The following is a 24,325-nucleotide window of genomic DNA, read 5'->3' as shown; positions in this document are numbered from 1 at the left end:
AAAGTTTTCGATGTCTCTTGATATTCTCAATGGCAATCGTATTGTTGACATCAAAGGTTTGCGTGAATTATGTGAGACACACGGCAAATGGCGTACGGATCTGGGCAGTCGATAGTATTGACAATGGAAGTAATGGTTTCCTGGGCAAGGGCGGTCAATTTACACACGATGCGCAAATGGCGTTTCAGCAAACTGGCTGATTTAGCCTGATGAGGCAACAGCTCATCATGAAGGCTATGTGTTCAGTTTGGAGGGAGAAATGGTAAATACTGCTCCCATAAAATGATATTGCAATACTCCCAAGGTGATTGGTGTTTGACATGTGCCCTATTGGAGGTGCTGGGCATGAATACTTGCATCCAGCTCTTTGCTGTGACTTCCTTGACTTGGCCAACTCCTCACCATGAATTCAGACTTGGCTGCATCTTAAACTGGTCAGTTGCTTGGCAAACCAGTTTTGCTTTTCCAGTAATCTTGACTAATCGCTTGGAGACTTGTATAATGAGATGCTACATGATGCTGCTACAGAAATTCAATGTTGCCTTGTCCAGTGGGTGTTGATGTTGATCAATATTGTTACAAGTAGCTGCAGATAAAAGACGTGACAATGATATCTACATGATAACTTCAACTTACATTCTAGTCTGTTCTATATTGATCTTGTAACAAAGATCTTCAGATGATTTTGAATTATGGGGAAGTACATCTAGTGAATACGTCCACTTCTGAAAAATGTTTGTCCAATCTGAAGACGACGTCAGTACATGTTACAAAACTGGGAATTGGGAAACCCATAAAAATCTCGACCTGCCAAGCAAGCGTGAAAAAAATGGCATTCATGCAATCGCTGAGATAGCCTTTGGATATTGTCCATTGAGTGACCTCTGACCTTTAGATGTTGCTTTAGGGAAAGAGCGATTGTGTTGTCACGACTTGTGTGATTTTTGCTGGCGTATTGGCAGAAAAAGCAATTTGGTATGAGGTCTTCTGGGAGGTTTGTTGGCAGGCACATATAAAGAAGAAGTAAGCGAGTATGACTTTTCTGTTAGCAGGGTATATCAGTATGGCAACGACTAGTGTATTATGTAAGTTAACCCTTTCAGGGATGTCAAAGTTTTGAGAGAAAAATCTGAATGTTGTAGTTTTCCTCAAAATAGAAATAATCGTGACACAAATGGCAACATATGACTGTGCTGACCAAGAGCTCTCAAATGAATGGTCATGTCAGCAGGTTTTGACAATATTTCTCAGACAAGTTCTGTCTTTGGCACTTATCGATAGACGGCGCAGGCTGTCCTGAAAAAGTACTTGGGAGTCTTGGAGCTTTCTTAGAGGGAAAACATGGGGAAGAGATCATGTATGATATTTTCATTAAAAACTCCCTCCAAACAGACCCACACCATTGGAATGTCAGGATACACAGCTGTGACCTCCTTCTTGGCAGAAAAAGCAAATCTGGACTCTGGTACTCTATAACCTCATTGCTGACACACTCCCCAAATCACGACACATCATAACACATAACATTGTGTCACGAAACATGATTGCCATGCAATAACATGGGATTATCTCATAAAATCATGTAGTGATAGACTGGCGCTTAAAGCCGAGAATCATAAAATCCTTTCTGACTGATCTTGCAGACTGACTGTGACTCAGTAAGCGTGATTTCTGCTTTCAAAGCCCCCTGTTCACCAGCCGTGAATTTACGCCATCGATTAAAAGAAGTGGTGCGTGTAGGTTGGTGCGTTCAGCCATTTACGGCCATCTCATTATGACTGCTCCGTGATGATGTGACGTGTGTCTGTTGCCAACCTGAGTTAATAGCATTTTGATGCACACACTGGCGACTCGGTCAAAGGTATCACTTCTGGTTTAGTTCAGTCAGCCATTTTGTCTGTCTTCCAATATCAACCGCTACAAAGCGATGTTAGAAGTCTGACTTTTAAAAACGTTGCAGGACTTGTGTTTACCGGATGATGCGAGTATGCTGGCCACAATTCAGGATGTTGGACTCCCATGAGAAAATGAGAGGTTGTTTCCTGCAAAAATTAGTTGCAGCTAACTACTAAAAGGGAAATTTTAGGCATGAGATGTGTTGGTTTCTCATATGAAAATGGCTTCCCATAAGATCATCACTTCTCCAAACAGAATCATTGAAAATCATTTATTACTGTAATCAACACTCACTAGAAAGCGGACAGAACTGATACCACCTGTCCATCATGCTTGTTAGTGCTATGACTCATCAAATGGCAGACTCCTGTCAATCTGAGTGATCATCAATGCCTCGATTCCTCAATGCCTCGCGTCAATGACTCAAGTGCCAATTCATCAAATCAGTGGTGCAAAATCACGGTGATGAGTCATGAACTATGAGCAGAAGATCATACGAAATCTGATATCTGGCTTATCTGACTCAGTTTGGTTGATGCATTATACTTTGATTGAGATGTGAGAAGTGACCGAGCTCAGTGGGGTTGTAGCACTGTTGATCTGTAGAACTGAAAAGGACCTTTGGGGTCATCGCAAAAGAGTAGAGAAACCTTGCCACACAGCCAGTGCTACAGTACAAGAACAGCTTGCAAAACGACTCGCACAGCAAGGGGGGTAGAGCATCAGCCGATGCCGGTCCATCTCTCTGGCATAAACCAACTTGGGGCTTCTTCTCAAGACGGGCTTTCGCCACCAGTGCGATGATGCAAATACAGCCAGTGACAGTGCTCCTTTTTAGTAAACTAATCAAACAATACAGTGTTTGAGCCCATGACTTTTGAATTATGAGTCAGATTCCTAAAGCAGTAGATCACACCCCACACAACATGTATTACGCACCTGACAATAAGTATTCTTAGCTATTTGAAAAGTCAGTTGTCACTTTCAGTAATGCAATAACGTTGAGTATGTCTTTTTGTAGAAAGATATTTCTAAAAGCCCAAGTTATAGTGGTTGCAAGAGAGTATATGCCTTGAGCCTCTAATTCATAATAGCTTTTGAATCCAATTTCACAACAAAGCCAATATGTTTCACAGTGGGGTATAATGTTGATTGTAAAATTGATATTTGTTCCATGTGTCGCATGAGTCATTGAGCGAAATGGTCCCTGTACAATATTTATACGCACTGGTATTGGAATATAATGAATTTGATATTTACGATATCAGTATTTCTGAAAGGAATATGCCTTAGTGTACATCATGAAACACCTTGCTAGTGGACCTTGTAATCTTTGTAATTATTTCATTTTTGGTTGACCTTACCATTTCAAGATGGTAAATGTCAAACAGGTCAAAATGAACTCAATGAAAAAATTCTTGAAATATGAGTTTCTGAAAATATGTTAGAATTGACCAAGAATTTGAAAGCTAAGTTTAGTAGTTCCTCGTAACATCCTGGATCCAAGGCGTAAGAGTCAATTAACCTCGTCCCCTACCACCATGTTCAGGACAAACTCCCATTTGATTTGTTCGTCAGATACTGTCGAAACAACTCTATCGATCCCTCTCATCATATCGCCACATGCCGTCCTATTGACGTCGAAAAAAACATCTTGCCTGAACAAATGTAATGTCGCGTGAAGCAATTTTTTTCAATAAATCGAATTCTGTCTCCTTTTATAAAGCGTTGATGGGATTCGAAGCGTGAATTTGATGTGTTCAATGATGAAATTGTTTGTTAGGCTGTTCCATTCTGTGTTTGTCCCCCTTGGATATTGATATTGGGAGAGTTCTTGAGTAATTCTTAACACAAAAATAATGATCACCTAATACCTGTCATGCTTTTATCGATTTGACGTAAATATTACGTGCTGACGATCACATTAAGCCAATTTCCCTGATTTGTTTTGCGAGCTGTTTTTCTTCAATTTCATGAAGAGGAACAATCGAAAGCTGCAGGAATTGAACATGTCAGAAGCGCATCATTCATTCCTTTCCCTCATCCATCAAGCACACTTAATTTGATTAACTAATTAATTAGGCTTACTAACGATCTTCAAAGAGAAAGGAATTATGGGAGCCTTTGAAGCGATAGATTCCGTCATTTTTTATAGTCGTCAGTGCACATTTCAATTAGCGTTGCAGAGTTGAAGTGCATTCCAGCGTGAGGGTGCATAGTACGATAATGGTAGGAACAATATTTTGCGTGAAAGCTGTAGGTGAATGGCCATCTCGTCCCGAGGGACAGTGTCAAGGCAGTAACCCCATAAATGGTGCTTAACCAAACACAAGAATTCATTTGTACTTTTCTGTGAAATAGAAACGTCATCCAGTCGATGCTGTGGAATATTGCTAGCACTAATAGGCTTGTTGCTTGTTGGGAAGGAAATTGGGGTGCGATCTACCGTGCTGGGTGCCGAGAGCAGGATGGCGGCATTTATTGACAGTGGATACTGACATCAAAAGGTATAAATGATAGACGCGAGAGTTCTGCCAGCGACGTCATTAAATGCCATTAGTTATTTATTGGAGGTACGTTTAATGCAAAGAGCGTATCCAACGAAAAAATATCTTCGGTTCTTTGCTGCAATACTTTTTCATGTTTTGACACTAATTCTGGTTCAGCAAATGAGATGGCTTATGTGGGAAAAGGCAGAGTGGCATTGTGGTACAGTGATTTAGCTGTCAAACTTGTCTTCCCAATATCATGTATTCGAAACGCATCATGAAACACGGCTTTGTGACATTGTTGAATCAGGCCTTTAGAGCAGTTGAAAGCTGATGTTGATAGTTATAAACCCAACGTAATTATTCAGCAAATGCACTGAGGCTGGCCCTATTGTCATAAATTGCCTATTATAATATTCGTCATGTTACTGTATATCAAATGCACCACCAGTATGAAAAACTAAGTCAATTGCTGGCTCAATAATTGTTACATTAATTGTCTGTTGGTGAGAGTGGGGCAATTTGATCCTAAATATTTTCCTAAATTCACCTCGGTCGCATGCATTTGTTTCCTGAGCACGTTTGAATCTATTTAGACCTTTTGTGTGTATTGGCACTTTTTCATTGGATCCAGAACTTTTGGAAGGGGGCAGGGGCATATTTGAACATAGAGAGCAGTTCTCCAGATCATTTCACTTCGAAAATGTGTTGTACAAGTGCATGATGCAGTGAGCCTGAAACCTATCGTAACGATCAAACCATGTTGATCCTTCAACGAGACATTGGGTGATATGAATAAAGAGTAGTAAATGCTTTTATCTAAAACTCCATGTACATTTACACTTGGCCTTTCTTTACAAAATTGAAGTAAAAGCATTTGCTAGCCTTTATTCATATTGCTTATGATCTGAGCAGATGCCTTTGCTACCTTTTGATGTTGACTACCCAATCCTGGCTGCAGACCCGATCACACAATAATTGGCTAAATACGGCACCTTGTACAAGTTTTCCAGATCTCTTCACATCACAAGTGTCTTATTTATGCAAACGTGTGACATAATCTGTGTAAAACTTGATGAATTATGCATGAACATCGATGCAGTCTTGGTGTCGGTGCGATCATGTCAATAAGAAGCTTGAAATCAATCAAGTAAATGGAAAAAATTTCTCGGAGCAGCTGGGGTAGAAATTGGAGTCAAATAACGCATTGTGTGCAGAATATCTTGGCTATGGTTTGTTCCAAATCATTTATTTGGCACCACGCTGGCTTGGTGCGAGGCCCCATCTCTACCTATCTGCGGTGGATGCCTGTCTCTAGCATGAAATGACCTAAAGAGTGTTTAAGCAGGCATTTGTGACCGAACTACCGTCCATGGTAGCTCTTTCCGATGTGGCAGGTTGGTCAGCTGCAAGCTGGGGTACAAACTGCATTCTTGCCAGGCGCCTGGTACTAGAGATATGTGTTTGGATATAATGAGTCTCTCATGAGCCAAATCTCTTTGACAGCGCAGGGCTGGTCTGCTCCTCATTCATGCGATCCCAAATTCATCCTTGTAGAGCCCGTTAGGGAAATGAAATGAAACACAAAAAAGTTTCAAATTTCTTTACCCCAGAATTTATTTCATCTATTTCAAAATATTTTAGACTATATCAACATGTACATCCTATTGTTCCAGTGCAGAATAAATTCAGTGTTCTGGTGGTTTTGGAGAAATAATTTACAACATCCACGGTGTGGTTTTATGGAAAACGTCTTACACCCTTGTTTGATAATGTGTTAGCAGCTGAAGTGAATGCCAATTTTAAGGCTGGGAGTATGTTCATTGTTTTCAAGAGAACAGCCTCCTATGATTCAAATGGGCATTCACTTCAGAGTTCTAATCACATTATGATTTCTAGTTCTAGCCAAAATGGTGATGGCTATATGGTCAGCCCTAAATTGTGTACAACATTTATCACAAGACGTTTTAGATTCCTACTAAAGGGATGAAATAAAGCACCTAAGCCATAACAACAAAATAAAATCAATTACCGGTGACAAATTTTAACTAGGTGTTAGGTGCTTGATGTGACGAGCACTATTATATATAAGTTTAGTAAGCATTACTCTTATGAACCAGTTATTATGGCACAATGCAAACTTAAATAATATGGCAACTTTCCATGTGAAAATTTTCAAAAATAAGCACCATATTTTATGCTGATATCAGTATAGCCAGTTGAATTACTTTTAAATTCAATCCAAAAAGTCATTTTAGATTCAGCCATTCCAAATAAGTTTTTGCATCAAGTACATATTGACAAATATGTATTATAACAGGTAAAGTTCACATGCCTTCTATACTCAAATTCTGGTCATTCCAGCACAGTGACAACAAACTAGTCTTAAACACTTGGCCTTGAACAAAGGTTAATGCAGTTTTGGTTGATTTTGCCAGCATTGTAGTCAGGTTGATAATTGCTAATTAGGGTCCTAATTGTCAGTTTTCTAAAGGCAATAAAAACACTTTCACCTATCACATGTATACAACACTGAAACTAGCATTGTGCATGATGTAAAAGGATGTTAGATGATTTTACAGAAAAAATGAATATTTGAACAATTGATTTGGCGAATTCTGTAGCAGGACGCTTTTTCGAGACATGCTGTCTATTTGTACATCTTTAGAGACTGAGACCTTGTTGATGACACAGTTGAAAATAAGCCTGGTTTTCTTCATGCCTGAAGAGATTTCCTCAGTGTGTTACTCAGAAAGGGTTAAAATTCACAATCCCTGATCGTAAATGACACTTTGATCGCATTCAACTATAAATCCATTGAACAGTGGTACTTATTTCGTCAATTGATGACCTTTTTTGGGCCGTGATCAGGGATTGTAAACTCATTCCCTCAAAGAGTATTATTTTTGAAATTCCCTGAAAATCACAACGTTGGGTGTGCAGGCTTGGCCAATTTCACTTTCTGTTTCCTATGGTTCCTGGTAGGTGGCAGCACTGTAGTCTTCGGGCCGAACACCGCCCACATCACAGCGTCGCTTCGGTCTTTTATTGTCTGTTCGTGCGTCAGGAGACTGGCGTCTGGTATGAGCTGGTTGCAGCGCATGCGCGGGTCGAAATCCGTGATGCACTTGCGATAATGATGCAGGAAAGCTTTGGCAGGGTCCATACGGAATGGCTGAAGGTGGTCGGGCATTGGGCGGGAAATATGATGAATGCCCAACTCGAATATGTTGGGCGGATGCACCATGACTTTGGTCCGCACCTGGCTAAATATTTGCGTCCGTTGTGTCTCGATCACAAAAAATAAATCCTGTTCACGATGATCGCGGAGCTCGATGTTGAAAAAAGCCGACGGGAATGAGAATCCAGAAATGTTTTTATTCTTGGTGTCTTTTTCCATGTGATGAATCAGACCCTGCCAATTCTGGAATGCGTGCGGTACGATGAATTCGTCGATATCGTTAAATGCGATGTATTTGAAGTGATACATATTGCGATACAGGCAGTCGTTGATCGTGATTAGCTGCCCGTTATACCAGACGTTCGCTGCAGAAATTGGCAATTTCCAATTTGTCCTTGTCACAACGCCTTCGTCGATATAGTACTGTAAGATCTTTTCGATATCTTTATGGACTTGGAATGTGTAGAAATTCAAATGTTTAGCACCTAATAGTAATGATATTTCTATAAACTGAATCAGTAACTCTGGCTTTATGTACCCGAACAGTGGTGGAATACACATACCAAAGTCCTTCTTTGGCGTCTTTTGCAAGTTATTTGATGCTAGCACCGGTACAATTATACCGGTGTGTGGTTTTCGCTCGTATGACACACGAATTTGGCACGGGTAATTTGTCACCTCTGGCGGAACTTCACATGAAAGTATCCAACCGCCGTACGGTCTGCCATGATTTTCACACATCTCGTAAAATATCACATTCGATGCAAAAAATTCCTTGGACGGTGTGCCGTTGTTTTCAAATATACAATATAGCGGTTGTCTCTTGTCGCGGCTGAATAACGTCATTATGCGTATAAATGGCCGCTCTTTTCTATCATCGTAATACGCGGAATAGATATAGTGCTGCCCGAGGGGCTGAAACATTAATTCCTTGATTTTCCTATGCGATTGTTTGCATTCTAGTTTGAACGGCACCTTGAAGGTATCGTTACTGGAATATTTGTGGAGATGTTTTACGTGTGTTTGCGACCGTGTTTGTTTTGCTTTAAGCGTCGTGGAAACTGTCAGTCCAGCATCGCGTATCGGACGCTCTAAAACAATACTTCGTGACTTGCTAACTTTTTTCACATCGCTAGATGCCGGTTTCTTGTCTGTCTCAGAATCATATTTATCCTTAGTTGCTTTAAACGTACTCCGCAGTTCCAAATTCTGAAGTATGCTACTAGGCGACTTTGAATTCCGTTGTAATTCTGTATGGAATAAAATAATCAGCGTCAAATAGACTAAAAAAATCAAAAAGATGTACGTCTTATACGACCTCATCTCTTCTCGTTTAATGTGAATCATCGTTAATCATGAAGTTGGAAAGTTCACTTCGCTTCCCACCATCTCCAACCAGTCGCGAACAAACCCAATCAACACTTTCCATCGGTTTGTCGTAATCTCGTTTATTTCAATCGGCCCGAGCGCTCTTCATTAAAAGGAGATAAGAATGTTGTTATTTGTTCCTTTGAGGAGATGCAGAGCGTCGAATTGATTTCCTGTCCGTAAGTTGTTAATGAAATTGTACGTTGTCAGTTCCCGGTGAATTATTTATCGTTCCCTTTTCAAACTTGATCGATTTCCTTTTTTTCTCCGAAGATTTTGATCAAAACTGTGAACGAAATTTTCTGGTTACAAATTATCTCATCAGTATCCTTTCAAACCCGAAAATGTTCATTTCTAAAGATATTACTGCCTCCACCTCAGTATTTGATGAAAAGGTCCACGTCAATTATGATATTCACGCCTTTGATTATATTTTCATTGACAATTTCCCTGTTACAACTGATATCGACAAAGAATTTTTCCAAATTATTTTTTACGCATCCTATCAAACTCTTAGATCTATAATTGATTTTCCCAAGTTTAGACATTCATGATATCTCGTACTATCCTATCAATATTGTCATATCATTCTTGTCTGTTCAGTCTTTTGATGTAATCTGGTTTGTTTATGACAAATTCAATTCTGCTATTTGAAGATATTTTGTAGTTTTGATTAGATCTCATCCACAAGTTGATTCACAGAATTTTGATTTTGAAGTTCTCTGATATTGTCAATGTTTTTTATTTCATAGGGTGTAGGCGCATTTGAATTGAGTGATTAGATTCAATTGATTGAATATAATGATATTACTCAAACGGCAGATTCAAATTGAACATTTGCTGGTATGAATACAAAAATATCCATTTAAGCTGTATCTGTGACTCAGCGCAAAATGTGAAACTGAGAAGTTATACGACACAGTTCTATGTGATCACACCTCTCAAAATAACAAAATGAAAAATTGTCACCCGATATTATCGTTTTTGCCTCTGATTAGCAATTCCAATCCTCAGTCAAGCCTTTTGATAATGATCTGAACAGCTAGCGCTGAACTGAATATTATCCAAAAAAACATCCGCTATTGAAGTAACCTGAGCTCTATTGATATCGGCTTACTTGGTACCGATACGCCCTGACGTGTGTGGGGGTCGTAATCCGCTAACGAAACGAATGAAAAGCAAGCGTAATCCAAAGTTCCGGGTGAAATGACAAATATTCTTTCCGTTATAATTTGGCGCATGATCTTCTCCCACCTGATCGAAAACCGATCCGATCGTGTCAAATTGAGAAACGTTACCTCCGGATTCTGATCCTGATATATGAAATTTCTCCCTGATACTTTCCCTGACTTCGTGATCATAAAAAAATGTATTCTCCAATGTCAATTATCTTCCTGGATGATAGCTTTGAAGATAACCCGGATTCAGCAATTCCGAAGAAGCAAATGTGGACTCGGAACCACTCCTTTCCTTCCTTGTTATCTAGAGAACCAAGTCCTTTGTATTTCGAGATGCCATGATTTGTATATTAGTCGTCCCCGTTGGATCTTATCCGAGACTCGACCTGCTGCTAATATCCTTGACGTTGGCATGAAGGAGTGAGGAATATGTGATTAGACTCAGCCAGCGGGCAGACTCGCAAGAATTCCAGATAATCCTTTTGGTGTGGACTGAATCAGATATGAGGCATGTTCCTTAGCAGGCAAGGGTATTTCATCGTCGAGAGTCTGACATTCCATGGGCTGGCCTGGTAAGGTGTTCCCAGGGTGACAGGCTCCTAGAACGAGAAGATGCAAAGAACATTGAATGATTGTTGTATATCAAAGCAGTTTTGAGGAGGGAAAGTTTAGCCCAGTTTTAGAAACAGAACTCCAGGCTTAAAGCCTCTGAAAAATCGTTAATTGGAACTTGAAAGTCATCCCACGTAGGCAGTGGGATATGTTTCAAGTTAAAGATCAATATTCAAATGAAAAAGCTCCCAGACTGCATAGGTTAATATGAGTAGGTGGATAACAGGGTGGAAATGTCAATGCCTTTCATCGGAAAGAGTGCCTCGTTATAATGAAGTCTGGGGGTGGCGTCGAATTTTAAAAATATGGCAAATTGGGACGTGATGTGCCTGAGAGATTTTGATAGCGTCGTGTTTTTGAGCTAGCTTTTGTTTATTTGTGATGTTGGGTAAACTTCACCATAGTTACCTGCATTGTCGCCTATGATGCAAATGGCTTCTAAGGTTTGTCATTCAATATTGGCAGAGAAATCTTGAAATAAGTATTAACTCCTACACAGGTGAAAGTTTCCATTATCACTAATGGGCCAATGCTATCCAAACTTAGAACTTTCAAATAAATCGTTTCTCTGCAAGTCTAACCAGAATACCCTGCACACAAATTGACAAATATAATCGTCCATCAACTATGAAGTCTTCTCCTTTCATGTATGACACATATCAAATCTGACCTCAAGTATCCCAAAACCTGATGACAAATTTCCAGTTATAACTGCTATGCCAAACTGAACTTGTTCTCTGAATAGGTTGTATTCTCAAAATATTAAATACACACCATCTATTCAAAATCTGTGATATTCAGCGTATCCTATTTCATCTGGTACATGTGACCCTCATCCGGCGACAGATTCTCCAGCACTGCCACACAATGTACTATGAAATGTTAATAAACCCACCAATTATTAAGGCAGTTCCCATTGTATGACTGAAAGCTCATGAATAAGGCATTAGAGAGGTAATCTTTTTGTTGCCCCGGGCTGTCCATCTCGATTATTGGCTGGGAAATCGTGCTGATTTGAAACTGTGAGTAAGACTGTTATAGATCTGTGGCAGTTGATAGAAATATTAGACATGCTGATGCGAATGGCTTCGGGGGGGGGGACTCAGTTCGCTTTTTGGCAATAATTTCATAGGGTTAATAAATTATATGATGGTATGTGGTTCATCCATTCTTTCAGCTTCAGGGCCAGCAAATGAGTGATTTAAATTGGTGCGGCGTGTGATTATAATTGCTACCATGTGCAACAAAAGATCTCTCATCTGCAGGTAAAACTGTAATTGCTGGCGTTGATATAGATGCCTGCGATAACCACAAAATAGATTTAAAGGGTTAAAATACTGCTTTGTCAACAATATGATCACTATCCTTTATGCAATATAAGTTAGCATGTCCAGTAATTGCCTAACTGTGTAGTTAATCGCGACAATTCGTCAAATTGATACTTGGCCTGAAGAACTGTTTAACATGTTTAATCACTGTTATTATACTGTCCTTGTTTTTTCACAGTCCGAAACTAATTTGAACACTCAAATTAAAACTATGCTTGTCAGTATGTTATTTATCTGGCACGAAAGGAGTTAAAATGGGCACAAAAGTGTGATAAAGGTGTTCCAATCAGAAGACACGTTCAGCTATCTGTCATCTACATGCCTGTTCCATCTCCATCAAACCTGTGATAATATTTATTCAGCATTGATATTCTGGTTCTGTGGGTCATGCCCTGAGAAATTAGTCAGTCAATGAAAGTGGCTGGTATGTGATTTGAATACACTCATGGTGATGGTATGGATGGCTGGACTGGATGCATGGCCAACATTCTCAAAGTCCTTGCTTTAAATGTATTCCCTAAAACTTGGCTGTTCTGCTCAATCAATGCTATAACTGGGGTATTTTGGACCGTTGCCCTACACCTGGGTATGCAAGGCGACGAGACAAGTCCAGAGTCTCTGGTCAACACTGGGAATCGAACCAGGCACCACGTGACCACACTAGTCAGTCCGTCTGCAACATGTGCAATGGAGGAAGCAGTTGCTGACCCCCGACATACAATTTCACCGAGAAATTTTACATACCATAAAACACCACTGTTTTGCTTTTTGATAGGGTCCACATGAACTACCTTGTCCAAAGCGTGTATTCCCGTGAATATCTTTAATCAGGTGTGTCCCACTTGTCCTTGTCGTTTCTCCTCACTATCTACATATTCGCCCACTTGGCCTGATTTCAGCACCTGTGACAGTCATGCTCACAATATTGAATGCATTGTCTGTGTGCCGGTCATACTGGGATCCAAAGAAAAATAAGCTGTTTGCCAAACCCCAAAACCTGTCATTCGTGACAACATTTTGGGAGCAAAGTAAAAACTCTTATGAATGAATTTGGTGATAGCATCACAAGTTCCCCAAAAATAGTTGCATGTAAGACACGCTGACTTTAATAATCTCAATTTTATCCAATGCTAAGAGCAGTTTTTTTAGTTCATCATATCACTCCAAGGTGGCCAAACCTACTTCTCAGTCCTGCCACCTACGAGGCAAGTCATAAACTAAAAAAAACCACCTTAAATATATTGGGCCGAATTTACGAAGGGTGTTTAAGAGTTAGACGCGCGTAAATTCTACATAATCAGTTTCAGGGCCTAATGCGGTTTTCATGAAGAAACCCTGCAAGGCCCTGACTCTGTCTATTCAGACATTAAACGCTGTTTTAAGCTAAACACCCTTTGTATATTCGGCCCTTCATGTCTATTTACATGTAGACAAACTGTTATCATCTGCTGCATAGTGAGGTGGATACAATTTCCTAGTTTTGATGTTTCAGATGACCATCTGACATTTTGTACAAAATTCAAATAGCCCACGGCTGATTAAGTCATTGTCAACCTGTTTGTATTGTGTAGGAGCGCAAATTCTACCTTTGAAGCTAGTGATTGCTACAAAGTGATAATTCCATCCGTAATTTGTATTTTAACAATCAACATTATTGAATTTTCTGCCTGACTCTCTGACATTTACTACAAAACGTGGCACATGCTCAGGTATGTGATAATTGTATTGTATGCGAATGTGCATTGTTTGCGATCGTTAATTTGAAATGTGCTCAGTTTAAAAAGTATCGATTGTAAAAGCATGCCCGACTCCAGGCCCGAACGCCGAGATCAATTTTCGTGAAACGCTAAAGTGCTCCGCTGTTGTATAATTGATGGTTTTAGTGTGTTTGTTGTTGCCTGAGTGACTGGCGTAAATCGTAGGATACACAATGGTATTTTATGTTTCAGAACATCGCTAATCAGGGCGGCCATCTTGAAATTTTCCGATGGTTGTTTGATGGCTGTGCGAATGATGTCAGTGGATCGGTCCTAGAATGTGCTGACAGAAAGACTTGTGTGAGTGGATAATCGAACCTCCCTTAGCGGACACCTCTCTATTAAGGATGCCCTTTCTATTAAGGACACTAGTTTTGGTCCCAAATTGGTTATTTCCATTAATTTTGACCTCTCTAATCAGGACACGTCTCTATTAAGGACAGCACTGGTCAGTCCCGAGGGTGTTCTTAATGGAGAAGTTCTAGCTGTAATTCGTAACAATTCAAAAACCAAACATTACCTTTGGCCTACACTTTAAAACAGCACAACCTTGTTACAGACACCATAGCCATCTGGGCTTTAGAATATAAATTCGGGCTGATCAATACTCACTGACATAAAAATGAATATGAATATATTTCCCATCAATTCTGCCCCAACCTCTTCATATTTAAAATGTCTATTTTGTTTCCTCCGGAGCAAAACTTAGACTGAGTACTGAATGATGATTCCATCACTGCTTCTCATTCTCAGAAAATAACGGGTAAGTTGAAATAAATACCCTGGCCATTGATTTTGTCCCCAGCTTTTTGTAAAATCCTCAATTTAAGACTTGTCCATGGCAAGGTGTGGACCTGATATGGATGAAGTGCAATCTAGATATCGACAATATTGGGAATTTGATCATGAGCTAGTTTTGTAAAGCAGGATGTGTGGTCTGTCAACAACCGTACTCTGTATTTAACTCTTGGTTCTGTGAGTTTTAAAATCAGTAGGGCTGTGACCGTGAGTGCTGATATCATCTGATGAAGTAAAGTTAGGGTAAAAACTCAGCTAAAATATGCATCAGTTGAGGTTCTCTTCTTGTAACATCCAATATCTTTCTGCTTATCAACTTCTGGCATCAAGCTCAGCAAAACCACACATTAGCTAAGGTTATCTCTGAGCTTCATTCAAGATCTTTTTGCTAAACATTAGCTTGCGGCGTTATCTTTGAAGGTAGCCGAAGAAGCCATGTTTCATTTAACCTCGGTTCTTGTTACTTGCCTATCTCATCGCTAACTTTATCCAAGTAAGCTTCAAATAAACAACAGATACAAATTCACTTACAAAAAATTCATCCCGAACTTGTCTAAATCGTCAGTGCATTACTCTGTACATTTCTAACTTCATGTACAGGTATTCTGGGTCTGTTTAAGTTAATCTCAACCGGAATAGGTTTGATCTGGGGAAGTGTTCTATGTGAAAGATATCTTCCTGAACTTGCCCCTGTCTCTTGTACATAATATCATACATTTCTCGATAAATCTACAGGCATTTGGGGCCAGTTTGAGTTGGAAATTCTGTTTGGGATGTTTCATCTAGCAAGTGGTGTAACATGTTGATGTACATCACTGATGGTATCAATAAAGTTTACCTGACCATATCTATATCTAATATCCCAGACTCCAGCTCTTGTGCTTCAGGCCTGTGCCCTGATGAAAAATTGAGAGGAATACTGGCCAAAGGACACACCCTGACCACAAAATTCTGGGTGCTGTGGTCGAACACTCTGGGACAGCCAGCTGACTTCATTGCCGTAAACGGACCGACTGTAGTGTGCTTCTCAACATTTCCGAAGGGAAGAGAAAGAAGACAACTCGGGAAATCTAGACTAAGAAGCTATCAAGAAAAGGTTCTCAAAGACAGTAGCTCGAACTAATTACCTGGTAACTAATTTGAACCAAGAATGCTGGCCTCCCCGTGGCGTAAGGCAAGAGAGCATCGATCAAACTCACATCATAGCAGGTGAAGGGGAAACTGAGTCAGATATCAATACCTCATCAATCAGGGCGCTTGCCTTAAGGTGCAGATTGAAGCAGGTAAACTAAATCAGTGAGTCCACATCCATCTCCATTGGCTATCATAGCATCTCTCACGTTTATCATTGCACAAACTCAACCTCTAACTCAACATTTATCTAGGTGAGGTCTCAGATGAGTCCGGCTGCATCCTTGGTGAATCTCTTCAATAGGATGGAGTTCAGGTAGATTTAAAAAGGAGGTCGCAACAAACCTTTCCTTCAATGTAAATCAGGGTGCCTGAGTACAGGGTCGCCCAGTAAACTTCTCCCTTGCACAATAGAATTCTATTGTGTATCCATTGTGATAGGGAAAAATTTTCTGGGCCACCCTGTAGAGAAAGCACTATAAAATCGTTTGAGTCATGTGTGAGCTGTTTGCCTGTAGTAAATGCCACCTAGAAAGGATGTCAAGGAATAAACTTTGGAGTAATTGTTCTTTCCTCCACTTGACCCAGGCCACAAGAAAATTAGCTCCTTCAAACACTTATCGAAGTGTCGATTGTTTGAGAAATACTTACAAAACTGCATTAGTATAACCACGGGGTTGAGTATCTGGGCATTTGATTATGACAATATTTTGATAGCTTAGGGGAAAGATTCTGCCTGTGCTTAGATAGCAGACTTACCTTCGATATTGTTTGTGCTTTTCTGTGAGATGGCCAGTGCAGTGGTATCTGATCATCATTCAAGATGCCCCTGCTGTGATTGCAACGGGTGTGTTTCCTGACAAAGCAGTATGAAATGCAGAGGAATAGTTGGTCTGGATGCTGGCCTGTGGCTGCCTTAGTTACCTCTGTCATTTCCATTGTCACAGTAGCAGGGTAATCAAGCACCATCAGCTTGACGTCAGAAAAATCTACACCAAGACGTCACAGGGTAGATCCGTGGCACCAGGAAGCGCCTTACTAGTGCATCTTTCAACATGGAAAGGATCAACGTGTGGAGGGCTAACTTGGGTCAAATCGGGGGCAACATCGGAAAAACGTGATAATTCAGTCATTCCTTTTTTGTGCAATTGTTGATGGAAACTACTTATGTAGCATAGGAGGTGACTGGGCAGCTGACAGCCGGGTAATATTGCCCTTAATAATACCACTGTTCCTTTAAATGGAGAGGGATTAGCATCTGCTGTGATATGGCAGAGGTTTCAAAGTCAAGTTGTGTGTCCGTAACCATGGGAGACCTAATGATCCAGGCAATGTAGATGACACGGCCAACATAATGATTTTTCACGTCCATAGTTGCCAGGGACAACACAATGTATCTATAGAAGGACTGCATCCTTGAACCAGAATTCTTATAGCAGGCTGCAGTAATACCTCTAATGAGGACACCCCTGGGACTGACAAATGCTGTCCTTAATTGAGAGGTGTCCTGATTGCAGAGGTCAAATTCAATAGAAATGATCAGTTTAGGACCAAATGCAGTGTCCATCATAGAGAGGGTGTCCTCATTTGACCGGTGTCCACTAAGTTACAGTTTTCACTGTATCTTGTTCTCTCTCTCTATGGACTTGTGAGAGTAGCTCTAAGTATATAATATAGTTTTAAACTTTATATATCTTACTAAACAGGCTCCTTCCTCAGATATTTCAAGTTAACTGAATAGAAGAAGGAAGTGTGATGTACATCTGACAGTGGCTTACCCCCCCTACAGGGGTAACATCTGTATTACTCTGCTATTGTAGACACTATAGAATGATACCATAAGTCAACTAACAATACTGTACCGGCTTCGAGGATCCTTAATAATAAACGCCTTTGGATAAACTGTGGGCTCTCGTTTTCACCAAATATCACTACCAGCATACATGAATATGAATCCGTCATTAAATAATGCCATATTTACTGATAATAAAACATCCAATTTCACACTGATCCCTCAAAATACTACAAAAATTACGACAATTTGTTCGCTAAGGATCCGCACATACACGCTAATGCTAATGCTAACGTAACACTATGTAGCATGCTACGCTATAACATGCTAGCTACAAATTGTCATCACAGAACGGATCAATGCTACGGATCCCTTTATGTACATACCGTGTTAAGATCAGATAGAAAGTCTATTCCAAAAATTCGCGATTATTCTCCAAATATCCAATGATTGCGGTCCGGAAATATTGCCGAAAAATTTCGGTGCAGGTACCGGCTGTTTGTAGCTGTCATGTGGGCTCTCCAGCCTCCATTGCTGCTATACCCCGTTTAGAATAGTCCATTCTCTCATAGGGGAGATGCCTATTGATCTAGGAAAGTGCTTCATCCGATCTGCTATGCTCAGTTCTGAAATGCGTGATCGTGTTTTTTTTCTGAGGGAAATGTTTCATATAGCACTTAGCACTTGACGGGGAGGGGCAGGGCGGTACAATCTACTAAAACTGTGTTTTACCTTTGCTGATAATTCTTAAAATCACAAGTACATTGATTTAGAAACCTAGGCAATATTTGGAGTCAAAAGTGTTAAATATGTTTAGATACACACAGTATGACAACAATGGATATTATGTGGTACAATAGATGAGAGCTAATCCTGCTCTCATGCTAAATCGTCGCTCGTTAACAAACAACGCAATTAATTCGTACTTGCGAAGCTAAGCATGTTCCCATAATGCATTGCGGAATCTGTCTCGGTCTTTGAGCTAATGAGCGGAATGAGTTTGGGTCCATCAGCGTGATTCATTGCGACGTTAAGGGATCATTAGGCAACGAACTGGCCGCGGTTAGTTCCAAGTATTCCTGTTTTAGACAGCGCTACAGATGTACATCCAAAAGAGTACGTAAATAGTTGGTAGAATGATAGAACTGCCTACTATATACTCAGGAACGCTGTAACTATGAATCAGTAACGGCCAGTTGTATCTTCACCTCGAACCAAGAGAGAGAGAGAACAGGTCATAACAATTTATTCGATGAAACCACTTTTCGGTCGCCTGCAATAAAAATTAACGAGCGCCTAGAAACGATAGGTTGACACGTAAACATTGGAATCTAATGGTGTCGGCGGTAATTTGCTCATGGAGGCGAAATTTTCTCCGCCCAATTTCCATTGGTTGCTGTATTTGTACTTAGGCTGGTTCATTAGCGATCACGGCTGAACGAATTTTCTCGTTAAGGTTATTTCTGGGCAGTATTGGTAATTAGTTTGTCCTCGTTAAAAGTTGGCTAATGAATTGATGAAGTTTAGGGAGCGTATGATGTATTGTCGTGTCACTTAGCTGATGTTGTTCTTGACTGGCGAGGGGAGAACTTTAAAGGCCAATCTCTTTAAGAATTTGAAATTCGTAATTGAATTTGAAGATATTGAATTGTATAAATATGTAATGTAATGTAAATTTCAGTTATGCTATGCTGTAGACAGATCTTAAAATGCTATTGTTGCACAATTGAGTCCACCTGTCCAATGACAGTTTTCAGGTATCCAAGTCACCCACTGACTTGGTCCAAGTTTTAAAAAAAGTACAGCATGGGTGTCACATCAAAAGTGATTTTTTGCACATTTTGGGACCCAGACTATATCTATACCAAGCCTTAATAAAGATTAAGATTTTGGAACTTTACAAATTAAAAAACTCAAATGGACGGACAATCTTTATCAATTCATGATACTCTAAATATCAAATTACAGCAAATCCTGCTCAAAGTCAAATAACATGAATTAAAACTGCACTAGAGCATTATGTAAAACTAGCTACCAGAAAAAGTCACTGCAACGGAATAAATAAAGCAACAGCTTCCTGAACATGTCATAAAATGGCCTATTCAAGAAAAACTTTCTCACCAAAATGATGGTAAAACTTAATGAAGGAATAAATATCCATTTCTTTACCGCAAGAAACTGCCAAATACTTTTTGAGAAGATTCCTGATAAAAACCGTAATGGGTTTGAGACGGAATTTCTCCATCTCCGAACAAAAGAAACTTCACATTCCAAGCAAACATGACGTAAAATGCCGCAAAATGGTAAATTATAGATTAAGTAATATTGCATTCTGCGTTTTATCGCAGATAACTCATGAATATATCATGCCGGCTTTTCATTCGTAAATCAGAATTTTATTCAACGGTGATGGTTTTTTGTTGTGGGCAGGTGGACTGCTAGATGCGCTGCGTGAAAGAGGTAGATGGATGGGGAAGAAAATGTAACAAGACGGATGCATCATAACCTTGGAGAAAAAAATCCTGGAGTTGTTTAACCCCTGCACATGGAGGTTTACAAATTGTTTTGATATTTTACACAATAAGTATAAAACTGGGCTTGGTCCGGTTGCTGTGAATATTCTTCAATGTGCAATTTAGAGGGAGAGGATTTGGTTTTTCAGTTGACTCATCTTACCCCACAGGCAATGTTTCCCCAACAAACATGTCTTAGATTGTAAAGTAACACGCGTGAGAATTATGCTGTCCTCACACACTCCAGGCTGTTTGCTCAGTTTGACAACACAGATATACTCTACAAGGAACAACTCTTCTGTTGGATAAATCTTTGCTGTGTTGATAACTCCTCATTCGCAGAATTCTATATTCTGGACCTAAAAGAGTTGTTGCGTTGTTTAATGAATTCTCAGTGGTCGTGGCCATCTTATTTTGCAGACTGTCACAACTGAAGACATGGAACGAGAAGAGCTAGGAGGTGTAAAGACAACAATGTTATCTCTGGCATCGCGCAGGGGGCATTTATGAAAATATGGCTAATATCTCCTGCCGCGAATGGAATTAGGTTATGCATGAAAAAACGTTCCAAAATCTCTTCTGATACTTAACCGTCGTGGCTATCTTATTTTGCAGGCTGTCACAAATGAAGACGTCACACAAGAAGAGCTCGGCGGTGCAAAGACGCACAACTCTGTCTCTGGCGTTGCGCAGGGTGCATTTGAGAATGACGTTGAGGCTATGCTGCAGTTGAGGGAGTTCCTGAACTATCTGCCCATGAGCAACCGTGACCAAGCTCCCATCAGGAGGAGCGATGACCCACCGTGAGTACACATGTTGATCCTTTCAGTGCCGAATTTCCACAATTCTATCCAGGCGACTCAACTGATCTTTTCCGCTTGGTTTTTCAGAGACCGTCTGGTCCCAGCCATCGACAGTGTTGTGCCACTGGAGTCGACTGCCGCCTATGACATGAAGGAGATCATTTATGGCGTGAGTAAACAAGTGGGGGAAGATATCCACCCCCTTAGAATCAGTTCCAATGGCCCCCTATCCTGGAGATTTTGACCCCTATCTTCGAGAAGGTCTGTGTCTCACATCTTGAGAGCTCATAATGAGGTGACTTTGTCTCTTTTAGAAGGGCACAATACTCCTATGAGGCCTTCAGCAGCACAATTGTCTGAATTGGCAATAAAATTACCAGATTTTGTATCCGGTTTTGCACATAAATGAGTACGGATACAAAATCTGGTGTGTACGTACATGCATTACCGGATACAAAATCTGGACATTAGGTTCCGACTTCAATTGTGGCACTGCAGAGCTATTGTATCTGCTTCTCAGTTCTTCCACCAGGGGCTAAAATCTACAAGTTTGGGATACAATGTCTTTCTGTGTTCATTTTAGATCGTAGATGAGCGAGACTTCTTCGAGACTAGCGCGACCTATGCCAAGAACATCTTGACGGGATTTGCACGGATGAATGGCAGGACTGTTGGAATCATCGCCAACCAACCCAAGGTTGCTGCTGGTGGGTATCAGATTTTGAATAACATTTGTTTCGAGTAGTACTATTAAATTTCTTGAATCAAAGAATTTTCGTCCACTTGGTGTTAATTGGAGTTTAAGAAGTTTATCTTGGGGCCCTGGGTCACACTTGATAATGCTGTACTAGGAACTGTAGTGATACACACTACCATTGGAGCGAGAGAACTCAGAAAAGATGTCATCTTTCAGTCATGGGCCAAGTTGTCCAAAATTAATTTGTCACCAACTTCAAGTTAACTTTAACTTGTGTTATAAAGCCGAATGGACTTAACTGATATAGGTATTGCCAAGTAAATATCAGTGTTAGTCACTTAACTTGTTTGAACAGCCCAGCCAAGATTTACAACTTCAAATAATGATGAAATTAGCTTTATTGGGAAGTTTATGTTTATTGACCATTTTACCAAATTTACTCATCAGGTGTCCTTGATATCAACTCATCAGTAAAAGCAGCACGTTTTATCAGATTTTGTGATGCGTTTAGTATACCCATCATCACCTTGGTCGACGTGCCAGGGTTTCTGCCAGGTTTGTCAGGAGATTTGCTGCTGGAAATGCACCCTCACTTCTCGTCTCCTAACTTGGTGTTCCTCTCTCTTCGTTTGAAACTCTGTCATCCACATAATTGTCTCAGTGGTTATCTACCAACTAACTACAACAGTGTCTCTGCCCATCCATCTCTTTCCTTTGTGATAGTAGCTCCATCTATACCACACCTAACCAACCTCTGTGCACCGTCTTATGCATTATACAGGGTGTCTCGATATAAACGCATCGGTGAAAGCGGCACGTTTCGTTCGGTTCTGCGACTCTTTCAACGTTCCTATTCTGACGTTCGTCGATGTGCCCGGGTTCCTGCCTGGTAGGTATAAACACGCTGCATGCCTTGATGCTCCATGATGACAGGACGATCTTAGTCAGTTTGGGGGTGGGAGAAGGGGTTAAAAAGGCACATTAACCCTTCCCTGTCCTCACAAATAATGAGCGAAGAAGCGCAAAAACATTTGACATCCTCAACGACAGACATTTCTGGCCTACTTTACTAGCCCTTCGACTCTTTGAAAACCGGTGTATAGATTTTTCAAGAAGATTTGAGTGGTATTTAAGGCCTACTTTTCAACACATTGCAAAGATTGCTTTCGCACATCCAAGACTCAGACTAAATACCTGGTAAAATAGTGACATCTGGTGTATTTCTCAAGAACCAAAAAGATATGTAGGTAGACATACTGTGCTGCTATTCAGCCAGTTGAGGTGTGTACGTTACACATAGGCCTATTACAGGTAAGATAGGCCTTTTGTACGGTCACCTCTCAACTGGCTTAATAGAATCGACACAGTATTTTGCCCGACTCCTCTTCAAGTCCTTTAAAAAGTGAGATCCTGAATCCCTACTCACAATCCTCCCATATTGACATCTATAAAATGTCCTTGGGCCAGATGAAAGGAGCTTCGGTAAATAGCACCATGATTCATTTATTATTTCCAGATTTATAAACACTCAGGGTGAAGATTTCACTCCTAACATTTCATTACAGGCTCCGCACCACTAATTGACTAACCAGTGTTGTATGGCCTCAATCGTTCTCAAAAGTACTACTTTAAGAAATCAATGCCTGGCTTACTGTCCTGTGGGGCTGTTAATGACAAAACCTGGATTGAAAAAAGCTTGTGTCCGCCTGACATTGGTCAATCAGATGACAAGAAATTTCATTTTGCTTCATTGAATCCTTCACAGACTTAACTCAGTTCAGTCGCTCAATTTCAGGTACATCCCAGGAGTACGGCGGTATCATCCGTCATGGAGCCAAGTTGCTTTACGCCTATGCTGAGGCGACAGTACCAAAGATTACCGTCATTACGAGAAAGGTGAGGAAACTAAAAACCCTTCAAATTACTTTTAAAGAAAAATTCAAAAAATCTGCAATTTTTCCCAAAATTCAGTCAGTCAATCAATCATCAAGCATATTTATCCCTTGGAAGTTTGCCAAGATCTATGCTACTTTCTATAAAGTGTGTATGTATCTTTCCAGGCCTATGGAGGTGCCTACATTGTCATGGCTTCGAAGCATTTCCGTGGCGATGTGAACTATTGCTGGCCAACAGCAGAGGTAGCCGTCATGGGAGCTAAGGTAGGTGATGTCAATCCGTCATATCAAGGGTGGACTGAATGACTTTTGGAATGCAGGGAATTCTGACCGAGTTACTGTATTCGATGCCAGAAAGTGAAACAGATCTATATGATGGCCTCTCTTTTAACATGTTTGAGATATGTGAATTGGAGTAATAAAGAGTGATTTTACCCATAGAAAGAAACCCTTTTCTCGCATATCACAAGGAATATAATCACAGGAAGCTGCCATTAAATTGGTTTGTTTGGGGGGCGTTTAAAGTAGGCGTCCAGATCCTTGGGTCCGGATCCTGAATCACTTGTCACTTTCTGTTTCAGGGAGCCGTTCAGATCATCTTCCGTGGGAAGGATGCTGAACAGCAGGAGGAGAACTACATTGAGCAGTTTGCTAACCCCTTCCCAACCGCCGCCAAAGGTGTGTATATGATAGGCCAACGCCGTTCGTTAAAGATTTGAAATTTGTATTTGAATTTGAAGATTCCAGTTGCGTATTGGGCTGTCTTTGCGGCACAGTCGAGACAATGAGTTACTTCTACCAATGGGGATTAAGACGCCAAACTTTAACCATAATTTGACTTTTACCTTCGGAGTGACGGAACTCATTTTGACAGCAATCGAGGATAC

General features: G+C 40.4%; 2 protein-coding genes across 5 annotated transcripts in view; one reads left to right on the top strand and one right to left on the bottom strand.

The window, feature by feature from the left end:
* The window catches only part of LOC135494498 (propionyl-CoA carboxylase beta chain, mitochondrial-like), a 49,356-nt gene that overhangs the window by 23,308 nt on the left and 1,723 nt on the right, over positions 1-24,325 (top strand). The window contains exons 8-14 of the mRNA XM_064782530.1: positions 20,659-20,846; positions 20,934-21,015; positions 21,430-21,553; positions 22,325-22,432; positions 23,339-23,439; positions 23,604-23,702; positions 24,020-24,116. Of these exons, the coding sequence (XP_064638600.1) occupies positions 20,659-20,846; positions 20,934-21,015; positions 21,430-21,553; positions 22,325-22,432; positions 23,339-23,439; positions 23,604-23,702; positions 24,020-24,116 (799 nt within the window). The remainder of the gene's footprint in view (positions 1-20,658; positions 20,847-20,933; positions 21,016-21,429; positions 21,554-22,324; positions 22,433-23,338; positions 23,440-23,603; positions 23,703-24,019; positions 24,117-24,325) is intronic.
* Positions 6,666-18,061, bottom strand: LOC135494978 (beta-1,4-galactosyltransferase galt-1-like). 4 transcript variants are annotated; one of them, XM_064783352.1, is made up of 2 exons: positions 17,917-18,061; positions 6,666-10,711 (listed from the first exon to the last, which is right to left on the bottom strand). In XM_064783352.1, exon 2 carries the CDS (start codon positions 8,911-8,913, stop codon positions 7,309-7,311), a length of 1,605 nt encoding a protein of 534 aa, XP_064639422.1. In that variant the 5' UTR covers positions 8,914-10,711; positions 17,917-18,061; the 3' UTR covers positions 6,666-7,308. The 4 variants fall into 4 exon arrangements, with proteins under 4 accessions (XP_064639422.1, XP_064639424.1, XP_064639423.1 ...); XM_064783354.1 differs by lacking the exon at positions 17,917-18,061 and adding an exon at positions 14,422-14,450; XM_064783353.1 differs by lacking the exon at positions 17,917-18,061 and adding an exon at positions 12,797-12,876.

This window comes from Lineus longissimus, chromosome 10, assembly GCF_910592395.1.
Source record: "Lineus longissimus chromosome 10, tnLinLong1.2, whole genome shotgun sequence".
NCBI lineage: Eukaryota > Metazoa > Nemertea > Pilidiophora > Heteronemertea > Lineidae > Lineus > Lineus longissimus.
This window is presented reverse-complemented; position numbering and strand designations above follow the sequence as displayed.

What these genes read in the sequence shown, in the direction of transcription:
- LOC135494978 (XM_064783352.1), bottom strand. Translation starts at nt 8,913, where the DNA reads ATGATTCACATTAAACGAGAAGAGATGAGGTCGTATAAGACGTACATC.